Source organism: Macaca thibetana, chromosome 4 (genome assembly GCF_024542745.1).
Source record: "Macaca thibetana thibetana isolate TM-01 chromosome 4, ASM2454274v1, whole genome shotgun sequence".
Lineage (NCBI taxonomy): Eukaryota > Metazoa > Chordata > Mammalia > Primates > Cercopithecidae > Macaca > Macaca thibetana.
In genome coordinates, this window is record NC_065581.1 from 8,030,892 (window position 1) to 8,055,369 (window position 24,478).

Sequence of the window (24,478 nt, forward strand, 5' to 3'; positions counted from 1 at the left end):
CTGGTCCTATTTCCTTCTTAGTGATGAGGCACAATGAGAAAGTCTATAGGAAACTCCTTGAAAAGCATAGAGAAATACGTTTAAAATTTTATTCAGTGTTTATGCAGGGGCGACTACATACACGTGCCAGGAATTACCTCAGACAATGGTGTTACAAATATGTGCCGCTACAATCATTGAGTCAAGCAGCTTACAATTTAGAGAGAGAGATTTTCAAAGAATTACAGTAAGAGTGAAACAAGCTAGACCTAAGGTGTATGTGAGGTACAAACACACACACACAGGAAGGAGCACCTCAATACGGTTTAGGGGCCTGAGAGGGATTCAGCCGAGGAATGAGCGGGAACAGAGAGATACTTGGAAAATGCAAATGAAGTAGGGAGGAAAGGAAGGGCTGGGACCAGGGAGCAAAAGAGAAGAGCAATGCAAGGACACTGGGTAGAAAGAGCCCAGCATCCAGCAGGCTCTGGGGCACATGTTGTGGCTGAGAGAATGACAGGAAGGAGGATAGCAAGGGAGGTAGGAGTCAGACGAATTGAGACAGAATTTCACTCTTGTCGCCCAAGCTGGAGTGCAGTGGTGCGATCTCTGCTCACTGCAACCTCTGCCTCCTGGATTCAAGTGATTCTCCTGCCTCAGCCTCTGGAGTAGCTGGGATTTCAGGAACATGCCACCATGCCTGGCTGATTTTTGTAGTTTTAGTAGAGACGGGGTTTCACCATGTTGACCTGGGTGGTCTCGAACTCCTGACCTCAGGTGATCCACTTGCCTTGGCCTCCCAAAGTGCTGGGATGACAGACGTGAGCCACCACGCCCGGCTAATTTTTGTATTTTCAGTAGAGATGGGGTTTCGCCATGTTGGCCAGGCTGGTTTCAAACTCCTGACCTCAGGTGATCCACCCGCCTTGGCTTCCCAAAGTAGCTGGGGTGAGCTACTGCGCCCAGCCGAGTTAATTAAAGAAAAAGACACAGTCATGAGAAAGACTGCTCCAGGGGTCACCAATCTCATGTCTTACAGTCCATCCTCTTTAGATGAACAAAAGATTCTAAATACTGGAACTTGGGCAATGTCATCGGGATCAGAGGAAAAGACACATGTGAGAGGCATTCAGGAGCTAGACATCAGGATCTGACTGACTGGATGCATGAGGCGCACAATGCACAAAAATGCATGAGTTTGTTTTTTTCCACAGGGGAAGATGGGTGTTAGGGTGATGGGGAGTTGAGCCAAGCTTTTAGGCAGAGAGATGGGTGTAAGAAAGCACACACTCTGGGGCCAAAGTGTCTGGTTTCTGGACCTTGTTCCACCACTTACTTAGGCAATCTCAAAACATTTGACCTCTCTATGCCTCAGTTATCTCATCTGTAAAATGGGGCTGATAATATTAGTGCCTACCCTATATGGCTGTTATTAGGACTAAATGAGTCAACATTTATACAGCATGAAGAACAGTGCCAAGAACATACCGAATATTATGTCATTGTTCACGAACAAATTTAAAATAAAGAGACTGACCATGTAGGTAGTGGGCAAGACTGAAATAAAAAGAAAGGAAATACAATCTGGAGCAAAGATCCAGAAAGGGGGCAGGAGATGGAGAGGAGATTGAGGTAAGAGTCAGATGAATGGTGATATGGTTTGGCTGTACCCACCCAAATCTCATTTTGAAATGTAACTTCCACATGTCACAGGAGGAACCTGGTGAGAGGTAACTGTGTCATGGGGCAGGTCTTCCCTGTGCTGTTCTTGTGATAGTAAATCTCATGAGATCTGATGGTTTTATAAGTGGGAGTTCCCCTGCACCAGCCCTCTCTGCCTGCTGCCATCCATTTAAGACATGACTTGCTCTTCCTTGTCTTCTGTCATGATTGTGAGGCTTCCCCAGCCATGTGGAACTGTAAGTCCATTAAACCCTTTTTTCTGTTTATATTACCCAGTCTCAGGTATGTCTTTATCAGCAGCATGAAAATGGACTGATACAAATGGATTGGTCTAGGAAAAAGGCAAGGCTGAGACCAGGAAAAGGAGACAAGATAGACAAGGATGCACAATCAGGCAGGCTGGAAAATGAAGGGATTCAGATGAACAGCCTCCATTTTTCTAGTCAAATGATGGAGGAAGGCTTGGTGATAAGGACTAAAGATAAAGGAGGAAGAAGAAAGGGGCTTAAGGAAAGAAGTAAAGGTTTGGAAGTATCCCTGGGAGAAAAAAAAAAAAGAAAAGAAGCTGATCCAGTATGAGAGCCCAGCTGCAATTGGATAGTAAACATTTTTAGTGGCAGTAATCTACAGTGTTGTAATTTCTCCAGTAGAGCTCAGCTTGGATCTTGGATGTAAGAATGAAGACATTTATTTGGACTGGCCAAGAGCCGGGAACTTACAGGGAAAAGGTGGTGACTGTAAGGTAAAGCAAAAGAGCTGAAGATATTAAGAGGATGTAGCTGAAGTTACACAAAAGGGGGTCTAGGTTGGGTGGGGAAGAAAGTATACAGATTTGGAAAACAGGAGTCAAATTACATCAGATAGAAATTAGACACTAAGAGATTAAAAGAGCTAAGATAAGCCGTGTATTAGTCAGGGTTCTCTAGAGGGACAGAATTAATGGAATATATAAATACATAAATAAAGGAGTTTATTAAGTATTAACTCACACAATCACAAGGTCCTACAACAGGCCATCTTCAGGCTGAGGAGCAAGGAGAGCCAGTCTGAGTTCCAAAACTGAAGAACTTGGGAGTCTGATGTTTGAGGGCAGAAAGCGTCCAGCATGGGAGAAAGGTGTAAGCTGGAAGGCTAAAGCAGTCTAACCTTTTCATGTTTTTCTGCCTGCTTTATGTCCGCTGGCAGCTGATTAGATAGTGCCCATCCAGATTAAGGTTGGGTCTGCCTTCCCCAGCCCACTGACTCAAGTGTTAATCTCCTTTGGCAACACCCTCACAGACACACCCAGGATTAATACTTTGCATCTTCAATACAATCAAGTTGACACTCAGTATTAACCATCACAAGTGGTTACACAGAAGATGGGGGTACTGAAGTTAAGATCTAGAGGCAGAATGGTAGGAATATGGGGTCCAGGGGATGACAACAAAACCTAAAGCATGGCTGGAGAAGTCACTGCTGAAGAAGAGCAGAAGCATAGGAAGAAAATCAAGGTCAAAGAAAAGGAAGCAACTGTGTTAACTGGATATGTGAAAGGAGTTTTTACATAGGCACTTTGTATACGGTAATTCCTTTCATTTTTATTTGATAAGCTGAAAATGCAAATCTGATTTAAATTCAAGACAAAGTTTTAAAAATCATTCTGAACACTACAGAAAAAAAGCTAGTAACTATTCAAATACTCACTATAAAGCGATGAAGTCCATAGTACAATAGGATATCTGCTAAGGTAAAGTTATACCCTGTAAGGTAGACTTTATCTTCAAGATATGAATTAAGATCCTAGAAAAAAAAACAAACAAATAAATATTAATGTAAAAAACAGTAATAATAAAGTTAATTACCATATAACAACTTAAAAGATTTAGGCTACTAGAAAACAAAATATCGCCATTTAATAAATTTACTCTTTGACATTAATATTCATTCAAAATCACAAATCACACGCCAGTCACCTTATTTTAAAAAAATAGGCTAAACATTACTAGTCTTAAAGGAACAAGAAAACATTAGAAAATGATATTCAAAATGCCATCTATGATCATTTTAAAGTCTAGCTTTTTGTTTTTAGAAACATTTTGTTACTCATGCTCATTAGTTACACTTATTTTTTCCATTACAATATAAAAAATTCCCCAACAATTTCAATCTCTTTAGAGAATTCTAAGAAACTCTATATCCATGAAACAATAATTCACCCATTTCCCCTTGCCTCTAGGTCCTGGCAACCACCATTCTACCTTGTTTCTATGAATGTGACTACTTTAGATACCTCATATAACAGCAATCACAAAATATATGTACTTTTGTAACTGGCTTGTTTCACTGAATATAAAGTTCCTCCATGTAGCGTGCAGCACATGTCAGAATTTCCTTACTTTTTAGGGCTGTATAATAGTCCACTGTGTGTATAGACCACATTTTATCGATTCCTGTGTCAATAGACATGTTTGTTTCCACGTTGGCTATTGTAATGCTGCTGTGAACAGGAGTGTACAAACATATTTTCAAAACCATGCTTTTAATTATTTTGGGTATATACCTACAAGTACAATTGCTGGACCATATGGTAATTCTATTAATGTCTTGAGGAAGTGCTATTCTGCTTTTCATAGCACTTGTACATTTTACATTCCCACCAACAATGCACAAGGGTTACCATTTCTTCATATTCTCACCAACACATGTTACTCTGAGGGATTTTTTTTGGTAGTAGCCATCCTAATGGGTGTGAGATGATATCCCATTGTAAACGTGATCTACATTTCCCTAACGATTAGTGATTCCAGCATCTTTTCATATGCTTGCTGGCCATTGATATATCTTCTTTGGCTAAATGTATACTAAAGTCCTTTGCCACTTTTGAAATCAGGATATTGGGTTTCTTTGTTGCTGAGCTGTAGGAGTTCTTTACATATTCTGAGTATTAACCCCTTGTCACACATATGATTTACAAATACTTTCTCCTACTCTGTGGGTTGCCTTTTCACTCTGTTGTCTCCTTTGATTATGTCCAGAAATGTTTAATTTTGACATAGTCCAATTTATCTATTTTTACTTTTGTTAGAAGTATTGTCTGGCAGACCAGCATGAATACGTCAATTTCCTGAGATGGAAACTGTTGGCTTCTCTTAAAATTAACACTTAAATTTAGCAGAACAGGAATTTACATAGAATTACAGTCAATTAAGTGAAACAACAGATTCATAAAACCTTCAGAGGAAGATTTTGTAAATAAGTTATATGAACTATTATTAGATATTCTTTGAGGCTCCTCTAAAGACTAGATATAAAACACTGTCCAGTGATCAACAGCATTTATTCTAGAAGAATTCCTTAAACTATAGAGAGGGCATTTTGTTCCGATTCTCAAATCACATCTGTCTTAGTCCACTTGGGCAACTGTAATAGAATATATAGACTGGGTGGCTTGTAAACAAGAGAGATTTATTCCTCACAGTTCTGGAGGCTGGAAGTCTAAGATGAAGGTGGTGATGGCAGATGCACTGTCTGGTAAGGGCTTGCTTCCTGGTTCACAGGCAGCCGTCTTTTCACTTGGTGGAAGGGGTGAGGTCTCTCCCAGGCCTTTTTTTAGGGCAATAATTCCATTCATGAACGCTCTGCCTCCAGGACCTAATCACCCCCCAAAGACCCCACCTCCTAACTCCATCACTTTGGGGGTTAGAATTTTAACATATAAATTTGGGGAGGGGGAGTCAAACATTCAGACCATAGCAACATCCCAAAGTGTCTGGAATATAGTGGTTCAGCAGTCAATAAAAAATGTTTGCAGAATTTAATTTAATCTCTTTGAATTTGCAAACAAAGTGAACATGATACACGCTCAACATGAAGAGAATGCGGATGATAATCCACTTCCACTTAATGAAGAGTAAACACATTTCTCTTATGATTTTCATTTAAAGACAGTCATTTTCAAAACAGTATATGAATATGGGACCCTAAAGGTGGTACAGATGAGAACATAAAGGAATATAGACACAAATGAGACAGGCATAGAAGAATCAAAATAAAATTCCGGTGGAAAGGGTAGAATGTATTGGTATATTAGGGACTACCACTTAAATTTTACGGTAATCTGTTGAATGGATATGATTTCTCTCCAAATATCTTCAGAGAAATCAACTTTGAGAAAGTATAAGAAATTAAATATCTTAATTAAATTTCAAATAAATACACCTTCATTTAATTTCAAGAAGAAAGACCTGAAACAGTAACAGTTTTGTTTATTTTCTCCAAAAACAGAATCTATATCCATGTTTTAGAGATAAAGACCTTTTTTTTTTTTTTTGAGACAGAGTCTCACTCTGTTGCCCAGACTAGAGTGCAGTGGCACGATCTTGGCTCACCACAACCTCCGCCTCCAGGGTTCAAGCAATTCTCCTGCCTCAGCCTCCTAAGTAGCTGGGACCACAGGCACACAACATGCCCAGCTAATTTTCTGTATTTTTAGTAGAGATGGGGTTTCACTATGTTGGCCAGGCTGGTCTTGAACTGACCTCGTGATCAGCACGCCTCAGCCTCCCAAAGTGCTGGGATTACAGGCGTGAGCCACCGCGCCCGGCCAAGACTCTTAAAAATGTAGTTTTTATAAACGATGACTAGGTAATATTTTCTGGGTTCATGATATAACTAAAATTTTTCCTACCAAAAGACAGAGTTTCACACATTCAAAATATTCACAGGTGAGAACTAATTATGTCTGACGTTTGTGTCTTTTTTTTTTTTTTTTTTTTTACAATTCTTTCTGATGCTATTGTCAAACTTTTTAAATACTTCCCCTACAATTCCACCTGATTTTTATTTTTCCTTCTGTCTATCAAACTTTCTAATAATACAAAAAAGTTGAAAAAGCAGTAAAATAAACAACTATATACCCTCCATCTAGACTCAACACGTTAGTGTTTTGCACTGCCTGCTTTTTGAAATTATATACTACCTTATTTATGAGGCATTTAAACTTAGCATTGTGGTTTTAGCACTGAAATGGAACTTTGACAAATAAGAATTAAACCCTTTCATAATATCCTAAAAGCAAGAGTTTTAAAAATAAATAATAAAAACCTATACAGCCCAGTATAAACACAGGCAAAGAATACATGTAAATTTTTTAAAATAATAAAATAGCTAATAAGCAGTATGAAAATGACACATTATTAATTGTATTAAAAAAAATAAGCAAATAATTTTTTGTTTGTTTGTTTGTTTGAGACAGAGCCTTGCTCTGTTGCCCAGGCTGGAGTACAGTGGGGTGACCTTGGCTCACTGCAACCTCCACCTCCCAGGTTCAAGTGATTCTCCTGCCTCAGTCTCCTGAGTAGCTGGGACTACAGGTGTGCACCACCACGCCCAGCTAATTTTTCTGTTTTTAGTAGAGAAAGGGTTCCACCATGTTGGCCAGGCTGGTCTCGAACTCCTAACCTCAAGTGATCTGCCCGCCTCGGCCTCCCAAAGTGCTGGGATTTCAGACGTGAGCCACCGCGCACGGCCTCAAACAAATAATTTTTAAATTTTCTTGTTTTGGTAATTAAATTGGGGTAGTGAAGGAGAAAGAGGTAATACCATGTTAGTTTTGGGGAAGAGGCCACTCTATTACGCTACGATACTATAATGATGTACTTTTCTAGAGGACAAATGAGCAACATAGCTTAAACATATATAGCTTTTAGCCTAGCAGTTTATCTTGTAGGAATTTAGCCTAAGGAGGCCAGGCGCGGTGGCTCACTCCTGTAATCCCAACACTTCGGGAGGCCAAGGCGGGCAAACCTCTTGAGGTTAGGAATTCAAGACCAGCCTGGTCAACATGGTGAAACCCCATCTCTACTAAAAATACAAAAAAATTAGCTGGGTGTGGTAGCATACACCTGTAATCCCAGCTACTTGGGAGGCTGAGGCAGAAGAATCACTTGAACCCGGAAGGCAGAGGTTGCAGCCTGTGTGACAGAGTAAGACTCTGTTTCAAAAAAAAAAAACAAAAAGGCTAAGGAAACAATGGGAATGTGCTCAAATATTTAGCTACAAATCTAGTAACTACTGAGGGATACATAATTTAAATTGTGGTATAATTACAGTTAACCCTTGAACAACGCAGGTTGGAATTGCACAGGTCCACTTAAACACAAATTTTCTTCTGCCTCTGCCACCCAAGAGAATAAGACAAACTCTTGCTCTTCCTCCTCCTCCTCAGCCTACTCGATGTGAAGTGAAGACTATGAGGATAAAGACCTATATGACAATCCACTTCCAATTAATGAATAGTAAACGTATTCTCTCCTCCTTATGATTTTCTTAATAATATTCTTTTCTCTAGCTTACTTTAAGAATACAGTATATAACACACATAAAATACAAACTATGTATTAATTTGCTTTATGTTACAGGTAAGGCTTGCAGTTAATGGTAGGATATTAGCAATTGAGTTTTTGGGGAATCAAAATTATACAGGATTTTCAACTGCTCAGGGAGTCAGTGCCCTGCATTGTATATGATGCAACACTAACATGTTATTAAAAGGAGAGTATAAGTAAATACTCGTTGACGTAAAAAGGTGTTGACAACACATTGTCAGTGAACAAAAAAACAGTTTACTGGCCAGGCGAGGTGGCTCACACCAGTAATTCCAGCACTTTGGGAGGCTGAGGTGGGAGGATCATTTGAGTTCAGGAGTTAAGACCAGCCTGGCCAACACAGAGAAACCCTCTCTCTACTAAACACACACAAAAAATAAGGCATGCATGGTGGTGCGCGCCTGTAATCCCAGTGTACCTGTAATCCCATTTACTTGGGAGGCTGAGGCACATGAATCACTTGAACCCAGGAGGAGGAGGCTGCAGTGGGCCAAGATTGCACCACTGCACTCCAGCCTGGGTGACAGAGTGAGATCCTGTCTCAAAAACAAAACAAAACAAAACAAAACAAAACAAAACAAAAAAAAAAAACCCAACAGGTTACCACGCCCAGTCCGTTTTTTTTTTTTTTAAATACATACACAAGTACATACACAAGGAAAAAAAAGCATAGAAAAAACACAAAAGGGGTTTAATAAATATCTGATGGCCGAACATAAGCATTATTAATAGTTCTGTCTTGCTGGTGGGACTATGGATGTTTCAAATGTCTTCCATTTGCTTATTTTTACTTCTTAAATTCTGTAACATTTACTGCTTTTAAAATAAAAACAACACTGTTTTAAAAGAGCAAATAAAACAAAACAACTCTGTCCTCATCTGTGCATGTGGCCAAAATCACATTGCAATCCACTCTATACATAATCAGTCTCACCTGCCAGTCTGAGTTCTGTAAGGGCAGAAACTGTGTCTAATGCACCACCAGCCCTTAGAACTGCATCCTGGTGCATTGCAAGTGCTTATGTTGTAGGTGCAGATGAGCAGACTGCGGTCAAACAAGGAAGACAATGCAAATTGCCCAGCTCCACATACATTTCAAAAACAATGCAAATTGCCCAGCTCCACATACATTAGAGGCTCCCAATTAAATATTTACATGTCTCAGAGATAACACTTTGGAAGTTACTTCTATGCTTCTAATACCACATCTATTAATGTAACTTTTGAACCTTATAAACCCAATTCATTGAAATTCTGTTCCTATCTTTCAGAATCAAGTTCATTACTATCCTTTCCTTTGGGAAACTATAAAAGAAGGTTGTGTTCACTTTTTATTTGCCTGAAATCTCAAATTCACTTGGAGGGAGGCTATGACTGCTTCCCCCTGGAAATACTGTCAATAGTAGGGGCACAAGAGAAGGGTCCCTGTGAATGACCACTATGGTATTAAGAATTAATGGTTGATCACGACAGACATACAGAGGGCCAAGTTCTGAAACTGAATTTCTACCAGTTCTCTTGATGGCATCTATCAAGAATACAGTTTGAGCCATTTTGCCCAACGTGATAAAGGAAGACCTTTCTTTCACAACTTTTATTGCCATGATAAAACAATCACAATAAAATTAAGAAACAGAAGGAATTTCTACAGCGATATGCTGTTGTCTGGATAATCTCTCAAGTTTCTCTCAAATTTAAAGCTTCAACAAAATCTTTTAAAATCTGCTTTCTTTTTATATAAATAAATTAACAAAAATAACTGGAATTTTTTTTATTCTTGGTAACTCTGAAGCTATATCCAGTAGATTATTATTTGATGCCTTTGAAAATAAAAATTTAAAGCAGTGATTCTCAAAACAGGGAAAGCTGAGCTTTCTCAGATGAGAGTTTTTTCAAACTACAACCCTAAAAGATTCGGATTCTCTCTTGCCTCTAAGAAAGTACTTTACCCCTTAGGGAATCGGGATTGTCGAGTGGAGCATCACATTAAAAAAACAAGAAAAGTCATATTATAATACTGTAATTACTATGACAAGGGTTCTGAAGGAAAAGCACAGGGTGCTGTGACTGCATATAGAACAAAGAACCTCATCCAGCTGAGAGAGAAGTAGTCAAGAAAGTTTCCAAGGCAGCTACCTCAGCTGAGATCTGAGGGGGGGGGCCGGGGGAGGACAGAGTCTGTTCCAGGCAGAGGGAATAACAGATGCAAACTACTGAGGCAGAAGGAAAGAGGTGAAGAAAGCCAACAGCTGCAGCTTTTTAATCTGAGGGGAAAGAGATTTCCGATTAACAGTTCATGCATTTCAGCCTATAAGAGAAGTCATGATACCTTCAGCAGTGTGTGGATATCATTTTTACTGGAGTGTCCATCTATCTGAGTGACCCTGTACTCTAACCATTGCTGAACGATTGCTTTTTCTTCTGCAGTACTCCCCAGCAAATATTCTTTGTTGGCTTGCTTGACGAGATGAGCTGCTATAGTAGTCAATCCTGTTAGACTTGGACCATTGTTTGTCTGAAGAACTGGAATCTTAAAAAGAAAAAAAAAGTTCACAGAATTTAAAAAACAAAGACCACATCATGATTACAACTTCTAAGTAACCACAAAATCCCTCAACAGTTTTCTGAAATAATCCCAGATTTTACTCTAAGATACTAAATTACATACAAATGGAAGTCTGGAAAATAGCTGTTAAATAATTTACAATGTGGTAACAGATGCTAGATGATGAAACTGCTATTAACATTGCAAAAATCAGTATAGTTACTACAGTAATTTTAAGCTATGTACAGAGAAAATGGAAACTCTAATTATACAGTATTAATTTCAATCAAGTTAACCTGCACCCTACTATATAGCAAAGTGATCATATTTAAATAAACCTGACTTCATGTTTCCCCTATTACAATAGCAACACAAGTTTGCTTGTGTATAAGAAATTGACAATTAATTTAAATTTTCTTGATACACAAATAAGCATAATGCATTATGAGAAATGTAAAAGAAAATGGAAAGTATTACCTAATGGGAAGACTGACCAAACACAAATAATAACTACACAATCTCAATGACTTAAGCAAATGAAAAAAGAAATGTTTTTTTTTGGTAAGACTGCTGCTTTTTCCTGCAGTGAAATAGCATCTTTTTTTTTTTTTTGAGACGGAATCTCACTCTGTCACCCAGGCTGGAGTGCAATGGCATGGTCTCAGCTCACTGCAACCTCTGCCTCCTGGGTTCAAGCGATTCTCCCACCTCAGCCTCCCGAGTAGCTGAGACTACAGGCACGTGCCAACACACCCAGCAATTTTTTGTAATTTTAGTAGAGACGTGGTTTCACTATGTTGGCCAGGCTGGTCTCGAACTCCCGACCTCGTGATCCACCCACCTCCGCCTCCCAAAGTGCTGGGATTACAGGCGTGGGCCACCACATTCAGCCGAATTATATCTTGTTCTCTGTAATGATTTACACTTTGCAAGGCATTTTCATACACCTACATCAACAGGACTTGATGAAGTCTACAAGGAGATTAATACTCTACAGGATACAGATTCAAAGTCAGGACGTAACTTCAAAGTAAAGGTGGTAAAAGTTCTTTCCACTTTCCATTCACTATTCATAGCTCCTTGACTTCTCACTTCTGCCTTCAACTCAAATGAAACCACAATCTCTAGGATCACCAATAAATTAAATGTACTGAAAGAAAACAATATGGAACCCTCTGAGGGGTGCCAGTAATGTTCTATTCCTTGACTGGGTGGTTACCTGAGTGTGTTAACTTTGTGGTAACACCAAGATGTGTGTACTGAATGTATGGTATATTTGGGGGAAAAAAGAGAAATCAAATGACTCACAATTGCTGGGCGGGAGGGGACAGAACTAACTCTAAAGACAATTATTTGTAAAAATAAATTATCCACAACCCAACCAGGCTCTAAGAAAATTCCCAGTTACCTTCTCATCTAATCATTACATCTTGTAAGATAAGGTAAGTAATCTCATCCTCATTTTACAGATAATAAAAACCAAGGTCGCTAGGTTTGCAATAGCAGAGCCAGTGTTTGAATAAAGTCCTATTGGCTCAAACGTCCATTTTCTTTCCTTTACATAGCCTAAAGTACACAATTCTTATGCAGTTGCAATTATGAGACATATACTATTTTCACATTCATTTTAAGGTTCCATAGTCCTCAAAGTAATTACTTTTAATGGCTGCATTATGCAATAGCCGTGTACTGCATAATGATGTTCTGCATGGCATATCCAATGGCAGTCCCCTAAGATTACAGTCAAGTATTTTTACTGTACCTTTTCCATGTTTCAATATATTGAGATGCACAAATACTTACCATTGTGTTACAACTGCCTACATTATTCAGCATAGTAACACCTGCAGTACGCGTTTGTAGCCTGAAGGAGCAATAGGCTTTTTCACATACCTACTGTTTGTGAAGTAGGACATACTATCTAGGTTTAAGAATACTCTAGCCCGGCGCGGTGGCTCACGCCTATAATCCCACCTTTGGGAGGACTTTGGGAGGCTGAGGCGGGCGGATCACCTGAGGTCAGGAGTACGAGACCAGCCTGACCAACACGGAGAAACCTCGTCTCTACTAAAAATACAAAAATTAGCCGGGCGTGGTGGCGCATGCCTGTAATCCCAGCTACACGGGAGGCTGAGGCAGGAGAATCGCTTGAACCCGGGAGGCGGAGGTTGCAGTGAGTCAAGATCGCGCCATTGCACTACAGCCCAGGCAACAAGAGTGAAACTCTGCCTCAAAAAACAAAACAAAACAAAACAAAAAAAAAACCCAGAACACTCTATAATGTTCACACAATGATGAAATTGCCTAACAATGCATTTCTTGAAACATATCCCTGTCTTTAAATAACACGTGACTGTATGTCAACGTGCTGATGTACCATAATTTAGAGAATCATTCTCCTGGATAAGGATCTCTGAACTGCTTTCAGTTTTTAACTATGATTGGTAATGCTGCAGAGAATGCCTTATCGCTGGCTCACTGCTGTCAGCTGTCTTCCCAAAAAATGGCTGAATCTTATCACATATGGCCAGCACTTTCCCCATACAAGCAAACAGAAATTTTCACTAGCTGCTCACTGCTAAAATGCTTTAATTAAAATAAAATTTAAAACCACACTCTGAACTCCAAAGTCTTCACAGTTGAGCCTCAAACTGCGTTGCATCATTCCACATACTGGTTTACTTATTGCCCTAAACTTCCCAATCCTTCATAATTTATTGGTTTTACACATCTTTCAAAGCGTAATCCCTTAAACGCCAGCTCTTCCATGAGTTTATAAATCCATTTTTATAGTCAGAATTAACTTCCTTTTTCACACTCCTCAACAGTGTTTTCCTCCACGTGGAGTCCTAATTATTGAAAAGTCATCAGGTTGAGGGGACCAAGGGAAAGCAAAAAGAGAAGGCCGATAAGCTACAAGTCTGCCTTTCTTCATGGTCCAGGACACAGCCCTTCTGCACAAATAACTCAATAATCTTTCCGTGTCCAGCTATCACCGGACCTCTGACTGACAGAAAACTCAAGTTAGCTCACTGCAACCTTAGTGTTATCAGTACTGCACCAACCCCTCTTCAGCACACAGCAGAAGTACTATTCCGTAAAATCCCCAGCCAGCCTTTGTTTCCTTGCGGTTAGCTCCTCTCTTACTAACTTGCCCGTTGCACTCTCGCAACATATTTTCATACTTTCTCTAATAAATCTGCTTTTCTTTACCTACAGCTGTCCTGGTGAATTCTTACCCTGGCACCACCCGCCCCAGAGAGTTGCTGCTCACCCGCGACAGTCCATAAAGTGCTTATTATGTTGTGCTTTAAATTATTTGCTGATGATTGTTTCTCATACTAGATAATACTCATATCTTGGCAACGGTCCCTAAAAAATATAAACTACACTAGGCGCGGTGGCTCACACCTGTAATCCCAGCACTTTAGGAGGCCAGGGCAGGTGGATCACCTGAGGTCAGGAGTTCAAGATCAGCCTGGACAACATGGTGCAACCCCATCTCTACTAAAAATACAAAAATTAGCCAAGCGTGGTGGCGCACACCTGTAATCCCAGCCACTTGGGAGGCTGAAGCAGAAGAATCGCTTGAACCCGGGAGGCAGAAGTTGCAGTGATCGGAGATCATGCCATGGCACTCCAGCCTGGGCAACAGGCGAGACTTTGTCTCAAAAAAAAAAAATATATATATATATATGTATGTATGTATATATGGCACTCTTTCAATTTAAATGGTTGCAATGTTTGTCCACTCGGCCATATATATTGTATTTATATTATATATGTATTATGTAATATATACACTAAACTAGCGAGTAGAGGCTTGAAGGGACAGAATCATCACTGGGGCAGAGGAAACACCAAAAGAAGGTCACTTTGGCTCCGATGCCTACTCTGCCACCAATCACAGGGCTGAACACTTAACTCTCTAGGTTTCAGGTTAACTTAAATAAAAACTATACTACTACTTTCTAAACAAGATCAACATGGACCAAATGAAGAAGAGAAAAAATTAAAGACAAAAAACAAACATAATTTGGAAAAAGATCTCAAAGGAGCGAAAAAAACATATCCGAAGTAGTCTTCCTACAACCAATATCCTTCTCTAATACATTCCCTCTACGACAAACAACTGTAAAACACAAACGTTTTAACAGTACCTCACTAGGCAATCTCATACCTTGTGATGTAATCTCCTCCTCTAATACATTCCCTCTACGACAAACAACTGTAAAACACAAACGTTTTAACAGTGCCTCACCAGGAAATCTCATACCTCATTCTCCGTGGGTCGCACACTTAAATTGATACCCCAAGGCTTTAGAAACGCCTTCCCCGAATCGCCTAGATTGGGCCAAGACTCCTTAGGTGTTCTCTTTGCCATTTATGGTGCAACGTGGCACTCTTTCAATTTAAATGGTTGCAGTGTTTGTCCAACCGGCCAAAAAGCAAGCTTCCTGAGGGGAGGAAGCATGTTCCCCTAAATCAGCACTGTATTCCCCCGGCCCAGCACAGTGCTACCTGACACCCTGTTAGCTATCACGGAATCGCTGCGTAATAACTGAATGAAAGGTGCGATTACGGTTAAAAAAAAAAAAGCCAGTTAATACTGAATACAAACGCGGGGCTTCCAGGTTGGTCTAAGAGCCCTGTGAGGACCCTCCTGCAACTGGTTTCGTTTCCTCATAATGGGATGATTTCCCAGGAGGTGAAGTTCAGGCCGAGCCCGACCTGAGCTAGTTATCCCCTCCCTCCGGGAGGTAGGGCGGCAGGGGCCGAGGCCCAGAGGTGCCAGCCTGCTCGCGGCGCAGACACGTGGGGAGCTGGGTAGCAGCATCCTCACTCCGCCGGTATTGGGTGGCCGGCCCGGGTACTGCCAGGGCTCGGCAGACCCCGCTCCCGTCCACCTCTTCCCCTCTGCGCCGCCTCTCCTTCTCACCTGTCGCTCGCCCTGAGCACTGTATTTATTCCCCTTACTCAGTCCCAGGGACTTCTCCAGCAGCGACAACTCTGCGGCCGCCGCCATCTTCCGGCCCTAGCTCCTGGAAGAGGCGAGACCTGCAGAACAAGAACCTCCCGCATTGGTGGAAACGGAAGTCCCTCTGCTGCAAACTTCAGCGGCGATTGGCTGAACGGAAGGGGCGTGGCGAGCGCGGGCCAAAGCGCAGGAGGTGGGGCCAGTTGAAGGGGCGGGGCTGGGGCGGGGCTGAGGGCGGGGTGTGAGACAGGTGGAGAAGTGATGGCAAATTTCCACTCGAAGTGTTGGGGGAGCTACTGGTAGAGTGGCCCTCGGTGGCTGCAGTAGACTGGATCTCTAAATAGCAATCTATTGACATGGCTGCCAGCGGTAACTCGTTAACTCATTTGCTAGTCTAAGAGAATTTATATATGATGGGAACTGAAATTTACCTTAGTTTGGCTCAGAAATCTATACATTTGAACAATCAAATTGAATAGCAAAGAGTTCACAATCCATTAGGAGTTTCTAACGTGTAGCATAATTCATGAGGATTTTAATTGTGTTGTAGTGGTGAATTCGAAAAACTGGTTTTTCTACTGTTAATCTACAGCTCAACACTAGCAGTAGAATTATACATTTAAAGATTATTCACAGACCCCTATGTTAGATAGGGGTCAAATAATTACAGCTCAGGGAAATCAGCCGTTAATGGAATTAATGATCTTTATTTGCAGTACCAGAAAGCTAGTTACGTAATTTATGAAGTTTTGGTATATAAACAAGGTGCATAACTTTGTGCCACTAACTTGCTACATTCTTGTATCTTCAAAAAAAAAAAAAAAGAAAAAGAAAAAAAAATTAGTAGTATATTAGTAGTATATATTGAATATTTCTAAAAGATTTGTGAAAATACTAAATATTTTCCACATTGAAGAATGAATAAACAAAGTGTGTATTAGTCTGAGAGAAATAGAAAAATCCTACAAGGTAATTCATCATTGAGTCAGAAATATCAAAGTGTAGTGGGGAATGTTGTTACTGTGTTACACCTTCCCTATCCCAGAATACTTAATAAGTTTACTCTGGCAGCAGAAGTAAACATAAGGAAAAGAAACTTTTGCCAAATCAACATAACAAAATACAAAATAAATTTCAGTATCAGTGGATTGTTAATGCACTAATTATCTGTATTACTTTCCATATTCAGATAATTGAATGACTATTCTACTACTTTTTAAGAGACCAGCCCTCTAAGATAATTCACGTATCTATTTTCAGTGTTTAGGTACACTTCTTGCTTGTAATAAAACATTTTTTTAAAAAAAATTTAACATTTATCCAATGCCAATGGGTGGTATAATTAAAATAAGGTTTGACCTTTACATAATTATAGAATATCAAATTAAAAAAGAAATCTGTAAAAAACTGAAAGCAGAACAAAGCATATTGCACATCAAATTGATGACATCATCATCCAGTGTGGACCTCTTTTAAGTGACTTTATAGCACAGTCATTTAATTGTATACTCTTAGTAAGATATGCTTTAAGGACAAAATTCATGACAAATTGTTTTTGGTTCTTTTTGTTTGTTGGTTTGGTTAGCATCTTGGCAGTGTCAGTGTTGGTATGGTGCTGCATATGTACTGTGGAATAAAGCAAAGACTCAATCATGTGGTGTTGCTGGGAACTTGGGTTTTTGTTGTTGCCAAAAACAGAAGCAGTTGTAAGGTATGTGACATTAAATCAAAACTTTCTGGTCCTGAATTTGAATTCTAATATCAGTATGAACTTATGACGCTTTTATCTTAAGGAAAATGAAAAGAATTTCCTACCTAGTTCTGTTTACTTAAAAGGCCTAGAAACAAGGACAATTGAACGGCAATGAGCACCCCAGCACCCAGATTCTGGTTTCAAATACTATTTCCCACAAAAATAAATGAGGGCTCTTTGGAGATTGGCTGAATCCAGACCTGGGCAGGAGATCAGTCTGGACCACCTTGTTGTGGTAGAAAGGAAAGAAAGTATCTAAGAGTAATGAGGGGAGTCAGAGGGTAGGGTCAGATCACTTGAGGGTCAATAATAGTCATTACAATTTGAGGGTCAATAAGAATAATTGCAATGAATTGAAACATGTTGAATATGTTTAAATCTATGAGTTCATAATGATACTAAAAAAACAAGAACAAAATAAAAATAACCCTCATTGGTCATCTTTGGAGGATACTAGAGATCCAATTCATTATTTTGAAAAATTATAAAGAAAACACATAAAGAAACCAACATTTTTTTTCATGATTATTCTCAGGGAAACTAAACTCTGATGAGAAAAATGTCTTTATAGAATTCTAACTAATAAAAACAGAACAATAGAACATCATAGTTTTGCAGCTACTGATATAATAATGAATCTAGGTGACAATTATCAATAACTATTCACCTCATAAAAACAGAGACAAACAGACATAAAGTGCTTCTGAGAGAGGGGTAGATCATTGCCCAGTCTTGCCAATCGAATGTGAATTTGACCAAGCCTTTTGATCTGTCAGTCAATTTACAAGAAATAATAGTGGGAAAGAGGATCATGTTAAATGATGTCATGGAGATGCAATGAGCAAATTCTAGATCATGAGAACTATGGGACAAATGATCCAGTTGTTTCAACAAGTAAATTGCAAAGCAAAAAGAAAAGGCAGAGAGAGGTGAACCTATAAGTTGAAAGCGTTATAAAGGAACTGTCAACCGATTGCAATGTATAAATCTTTTTTTCAAGTCTGATTCCAACTAATAAACTGTTAGTTTTTTTTTTTTAAAGTGGATTGTCACATCATGATTGTGGCCAATGTCCACTACATTCCATTTTATATACTATGGATATTGAATTACATGCCCAAATTCACATAACTAATAGAATCATCTGGGGATTTAAAAAAAAAATCCATGTCATACTGGAGATTCTGACTCACTTTATCTGGGGTGGGACTGGGCGCTATTATTATTATTTTTTTAATCCCCAGCTGAGTCTAATATGTGGCTGGAGTTGAAACCCTCTATGGCCGATGGAGAATTTCAACTCTGCTTTCTAGCTTTTAAACCCACACCATTCTGACTTTCTAATCTCTCCTTTCTCTGTTATTATGGTGAGCAGGTGCAAGCTTTACTTCACTTAACATTAGACATAAGAAAGAGGAGAAAGCTTATATTTTATTAGAAATAATCAATAAATGTATTTTTAGATGGTCTGCATATTTGATCTGGAGATATCTATATCAAGACAGCCTTCCTCATAATAAAAGTAACTTGATGAATTGATTTTGTCAAATAGAACACTTCTCTAATCTGCTATTATCATAGTCAAGTTTTAAATCCACAGTACCTTAGGATATAAATTAAATGTCAAATGAAATTAATTTGGCAAGTGGAACATGAACTGGATGGCTTTTCTTTTTGGAGCATGCCTAACAGCTTTCTGTATGTCATACAGGCATCTGTTAAAATGAGCTGCATATGCCAGAAACTGTTACTGTATCAGATTGCTCTTAGCAATGCCATCATCTACAAGTTTTCAGTTTTAGAAGAGTTTAACTTTCTGTTTCAGAATATGGTAGAGTTTTAAACTTAGGTGTGAATGATATTAAATATGTGGTAAGTGAAGTGATGCAGGTGCCATACATGCATTTTGTTCTCTCTATAGATACCTCTCATATCTATGTATGTCTTGCATTTGTCACACTTGTTTATTGAGCCCTTACTATGCACCAGGCACTGTACAATGCACTGGGGACACATTGATGAACAATCCCCATCAAGCTTAGAGTATCTTGAGAGGAAAGACACTAGAAAAATTTTGTGATAAGGCAACGATCAGGAAGTGGAAGGCATGATAAAGAATGCAGAGAAGGCACCCGGCCAGATGCGGTGGCTCATGCCTGTAATCCCAGTACTTTGGGAGGCCAAGGTGGGTGGATCATGAGGTCAGGAGTCCAAGACCAGCCTGGCCAAGATGGTGAAACCCCGTCTCTACTAAAAATACAAAAATTAGCCAGGTGTGGTGGTGGGCACCTGTAATCCCAGCTCCTTGGGAGGCTGAGGCAGAGAATTGCTTGAACCTGGGAGGTGGTTCAACCTCACTGGGAGGTTGCAGTGAGCCAAGGTGGTGCCACTGCACTCCAGCCCAAGTGACAGAGTGAGACTCTGTCTCAAAAAAAAAAAAAAAAAAATTGCTTCCAGGAGGTCATGGTGCTCAAGTTGAGACTTGAAGGATGAATAAGAGTTGGTCAGGTGAGAGGTGGGGTGGAAAACTGAGGGAGAGTTCTGAGCAATGGGAATTGCATGTGCAAAGGCTGCAAAGTGGAAGAGAGCATGATTCTTTGGAGTAACTGTTCAGGCTAGACAGGTAAGCAGATGCTGGATCAGAAGGATCCTTGAACGATGTCTCTAAAAATTTTTAGAGGCATCTGGGCATCCTTTGTTTTTGGTGGTTAATTTTGTGTGTCACCTTGACTGGGCTTCAGGATGCCTGGCTATCTGGTTATACATCATTTCTGGGTGTGTCTGTGAGGATGTTTCCAGAAATGATGAGCATTTGAGTTGGTGGACTGAATGAAGAGGACCACCCTCACCAGTGTGGGTGGCCGTCTCTGGTCTGTGAGGACCTGGATGAAACAAAAGAATGAAGGAAGGTGGAATTTGCTCCTGACCTGACTGCTGAGCTGGAACACTGATCTTCTCTTGCCCATAGTGCTCCTGGTTCTCAGGTCTTCAAACTCAGATGGGAATCTGCACCATCGCTCTCCAGCTCTCAGGCTTTTGAATGGTACCCCCATGGATTAGTCTGTTTTCACGCTGCTGATAAAGACATACGTGAGACTGGGCAATTTACAAGAGGAAGAGGTTTATGGGACTTACAATTCTACGTGGCTGGGGAGCCCTCACAATCATGGCGGAAAGTGAAAGGCATATCTCACGTGGTGGCAGACAAAAGAAGAGAGCTTGTGCAGGGAAACTCCTATTTTTAAAACCATCAGATCTCATGAGACTTATTCACTGTCACGAGACCAGCATGGGAAAGACACACCCCTATGATTCAATAACCTCCAACCAGGTTCCTCCCACAACACGTGGGAACTGTGAGAGTTACAATTCAAGATGAGATCTGGGTGGCGACACAGCCAAACCATATCACACCATCTTTCCTGGGTCTCTAACTTCCAGGTAGCAGATCACTGGACTTCTCAGCCTCCATAGTTGTGTGAGCCAATTCTTGTCTACAGTCATATTATTTATATACACCTATCTCTATGTATCTATATCTTTAGGTATTGCATTCGCTGTTTGTATCTCCTATTAGTTCTGTTTCTTTGGAGGACTCTAAAGCCTCCTAGGCATCTCAGACTCATGTCTGACCTGAACTATTATTTTCCCCCAAGCTGCTCCTTCTGCACTAGTCTTGATCTTGCTGACGTTCTTGAACTGACGTTCAACCAGTTGCTCACATCAGAAGTCTACATGCCATCCTTGACTCTTCTCCTCGTTCATGTCCTATATGCAGGCAACAGTGAATGGACTCAAGCCCCATGACAAAGAAATCCTCCTTATCCTGCCACCCCAGCATGGAAAGACTGGCTAGAAGTCTGTACACTGGATTTGTGTTTGGGCCCAGACTTCCTCTGATTTCTGTGGATCCCCTGATGGCTGCCTTTACAGCCACATCTCCCATCCCTACTGCTCATGCCTTAGCACACCCACCATCACGAGCCATCTGAAATTTGTCAGTGGTCTCCCACCTGCGGTCCCAATATCTATTTAGTACCCTGCCCCATCTGTCCTCCACTCTGCAGCTCAGGTGATCTTTCTTTCTTTCTTTTTTTAAAAAAACTTTTTTTTTGGAGGGGGGACAGAGTCTTGCTATGTCATCCAGGCTGGAGTGCAATGGTGTGATCTCATCTCACTGCAACCTCCACCTCCCAGGTTCAAGCAATTCTCCTACCTCAGACTTCTGAGTAGCTGGGATTATAGGCGCGCACCACCACACCCAGCTAATTTTTTGTATTTTTTAGTAGAGACAGGGTTTCACCATGTTGGCCAGGTTGGTCTCGAACTCCTGACCTCGTGATCCACCCACCTCAGCCTCCCAAAGTGCTGGGATTACAGGTGTGAGCCACCACGCCTGGCCTCAGGTGATCTTTCTTAGCTGCCAATCTATTTGGTGACTCCTTCCAGAAAACATGCCTGTGGTTCTTCACAGCACTTAGAATTTAGTCCAGACTCCTTCATCTGGGAGCTAAGGTCCTTTGTAACCTGATCTCTGTTGCCTTTTTCACGCTCACTTCTAGACACTTCCTGCGTGGCATTTTTTGCCGCCAGCCCTGGCCATCTCCTCACAGTTCCTGGGAGCCCAAACTATTCTCTTGTCTCTGGGCCTTTCTGTCTCTGGTTCACTCCAGCAGGAATGCCCCCCTTCCTCTCTTAGGGCTGAATCTGAGCACTCATAACAGCCTTGGGAATGCTCCCGACACAAGACAGACCCCAGTGGGCTGAGGCTGCCTTCTTGGTGTCTGCCTCCCCTGGCTGGCGCGCTGACTGAGAACACGGACCGCATCGTGTTTGTTACTGAGTCATCACACGGGGCACCAGCCTTGGAACAGGGTGAGCACTGGGTACATTCATTTGCTGAATAAATAAAGAATCATGCAAACATATGAAATGATGTTGAAAGCTAGGTCAGTGGGTCAAAACAACTAACATGCGAACTGTGAGGATCTTACACAGTCTCATCTTTAAGCAAACATTAAAAACCAAAAATTTAAAAACCCTTATGTGATGGGTTGACCAGTGCAAATGAAAATGACTCAAAACTACAAGTCAGGAATGGGCAACCAATGTACTGAAAGAAAAATCGTTTTCTTTCACTAGTCTCCCAAACACTCATTCATTGATCCCCCAAACCACCTTCTTTGGGCTCAGGAAGTGGCCATTTATTACATTATCATTATCACCATCATCATCACCATCGTCCTCATTCTCCTCCCTCTTGGTATCTGGCTATCAAGCATTTATTGATCATTGCTGTGTGCTGGTCTGTGTTCTAAGCTCTCGAATTAACTCATGAATTATCACACCAGCCTTTGAAGCAGATACCATTGTTATCCCTATTTTATAGATGAGGTAATTGAGGCTCCAAGAAAGGTAAGAAAATGAATTTTCAGAGCATTACAGATAGAAAAGTATCTTAGAAAAGAACAAAGTATCCCCCAGATCATGAGGCCTGCCCTGACATCCTCTCTGTCGCCTCCTAATTCTCCGACTCAGCGCCGACTCAATTTAGAACTCCAGGCTCTACTCAGGGGATGCCAGTTCATCAAAGCTTGGGTGGATCTTGGCTTGAGAGCCATGCTGGGGACCCTGCTGCACAGTGTCACTGAGATTGTTGCAGAGGAGGTGTGAGAGGGGAGCTGTCAGCACAGCTCCAACCACAGCCCTGGGGACAATGACGGCAGAGAGTCACAGGATTTCTAGCAGCAGAACATCTTTCCCACACTCTCTGGAGGAAGGCTCAAGGGTGGAGCATGTCCTTGGTGCCACCCTTCAGATGAAGAGTCAGCCTGGGGCCAGCATGCTGGTGACAGGCCAATTTTTTCTGATCAAGAGCAGCACAGGCCATTGGAGGGACATGTGTCCTGAGAACTACTTCCTTTCAGACTGTGCCCAGGGTCACCTTCTCTCTGAAGACTTTCCTAATCCCTTCCTACCCTCACCCCCAACCCAGGCAGCACTGGTCACTCTGTGCTGTGGGTTCTGCTGAAACCCTGCATTTGCTCCCTCCAAAGAAATTTGCCATACTTCATCGCACCTATTTATTCACATTTGGACTCTTCCAAATAGACTCTAAGTCACTTGAGATGAAACTGACAGAGTAGGCATTCAATAATATTTCTAGAATGAGTAAATGAAGGTTAAATGAATAGTAATCATTGGGGTGAAATATTAGAGGGGCAGAGGAGTGTTGAAAGAGAATGGGGCTGGGTGTGGTGGCTCACGCCTGTAATCCTAGCACTTTGGGAGCCTGAGGCAAGTGGATCACTTGAGGTCAGGAGTTTGAGGTCAGCCTGGCCAACATAGTGAAACCTTGTCTCCACTAAAAATACAAAAATTAGCTGGGTGTGGTGGCGCACACCTGTAATCCCAGCTACTTGGGAGACTGAGGCACGAGAATCACTTGAACCCGTGAGGCAGAGGTTGCAGTGAGCTGAGATCATGCCACTGCACTCCAGCCTGGATGACAGAGTGATACCCTGTCTCAAAAAAAAAAAAAAAAAAGAAAAAAGAAAAAAAAGAAGATGAACTTTAGAGTGGTGCAAAGGCAGCTGGGCATGGTATCATGCACCTGTGGTCCCAGCTACTTGGGAGGCTCAGGCAGGAGCCCAGGAGATTAAGGCTGCAGTGAGCTATGGTTGTATTGTGAATAGCCACTGCACTCTAGCCTGGCCAACAGAGCAAGACTTTGTCCTAAAAAACAAAAACAACAACAAAAAACCAAAGAAACACAAAAAGAATAGAAAGGAAGAAAAAAAAAAGAAAAAGAAACAAAGCAATATACAGGCTCAAGGACTAGCCATCCACACGCTGATGTTGAAGGGCTCCACGTGTTCCCATCTGTGACAGGGACTGTTGGTTTCCTACCCCAAAGCTATTTTCCTCTCCTTTTTACCATATAATGGAGCACAGCTTGCATAATACTGCCAGGAAGTACAGGGGCAAAGCTTATAAAACAAAGGTTGATAACTTTGGTCCCAAGTCGGTAACTTATTCTTTCATGGCATTTCTCCGCTAATAATTTTTCAAATGGCTTTTAAAGGGTTACCTTAGAATCTTTTGTAAACTTCAGTTCATTTTAGACTTTTTCTTTCTCCATAACATTCATGTGTGTATTAGTTACAGTTGTC

At 40.9% G+C, this 24,478-nt stretch overlaps 2 protein-coding genes and 1 long non-coding RNA gene across 3 annotated transcripts in view; 1 reads left to right on the top strand and 2 right to left on the bottom strand.

Moving 5' to 3' along the window:
- BLOC1S5 (biogenesis of lysosomal organelles complex 1 subunit 5) overlaps positions 1-24,478 on the bottom strand; it is a 995,078-nt gene that overhangs the window by 75,876 nt on the left and 894,724 nt on the right. The gene's annotated exons all lie outside the window — the stretch shown is intronic.
- Positions 1-24,478, bottom strand: part of EEF1E1 (eukaryotic translation elongation factor 1 epsilon 1) — a 315,058-nt gene that overhangs the window by 7,392 nt on the left and 283,188 nt on the right. Inside the window, exons 2-4 of the mRNA XM_050787467.1 lie at positions 15,515-15,628; positions 10,360-10,560; positions 3,349-3,444 (exon numbers count right to left, since the gene is read on the bottom strand). Coding sequence (XP_050643424.1) covers positions 3,349-3,444; positions 10,360-10,560; positions 15,515-15,601 — 384 coding nt within the window. The 5' untranslated portion in view covers positions 15,602-15,628. The remainder of the gene's footprint in view (positions 1-3,348; positions 3,445-10,359; positions 10,561-15,514; positions 15,629-24,478) is intronic.
- The window catches only part of LOC126952673 (uncharacterized), a 47,453-nt gene continuing 38,587 nt past the window's right edge, over positions 15,613-24,478 (top strand). The window contains exons 1-2 of the long non-coding RNA XR_007725001.1: positions 15,613-15,746; positions 17,139-17,264. This is a non-coding gene — a long non-coding RNA (uncharacterized LOC126952673). The remainder of the gene's footprint in view (positions 15,747-17,138; positions 17,265-24,478) is intronic.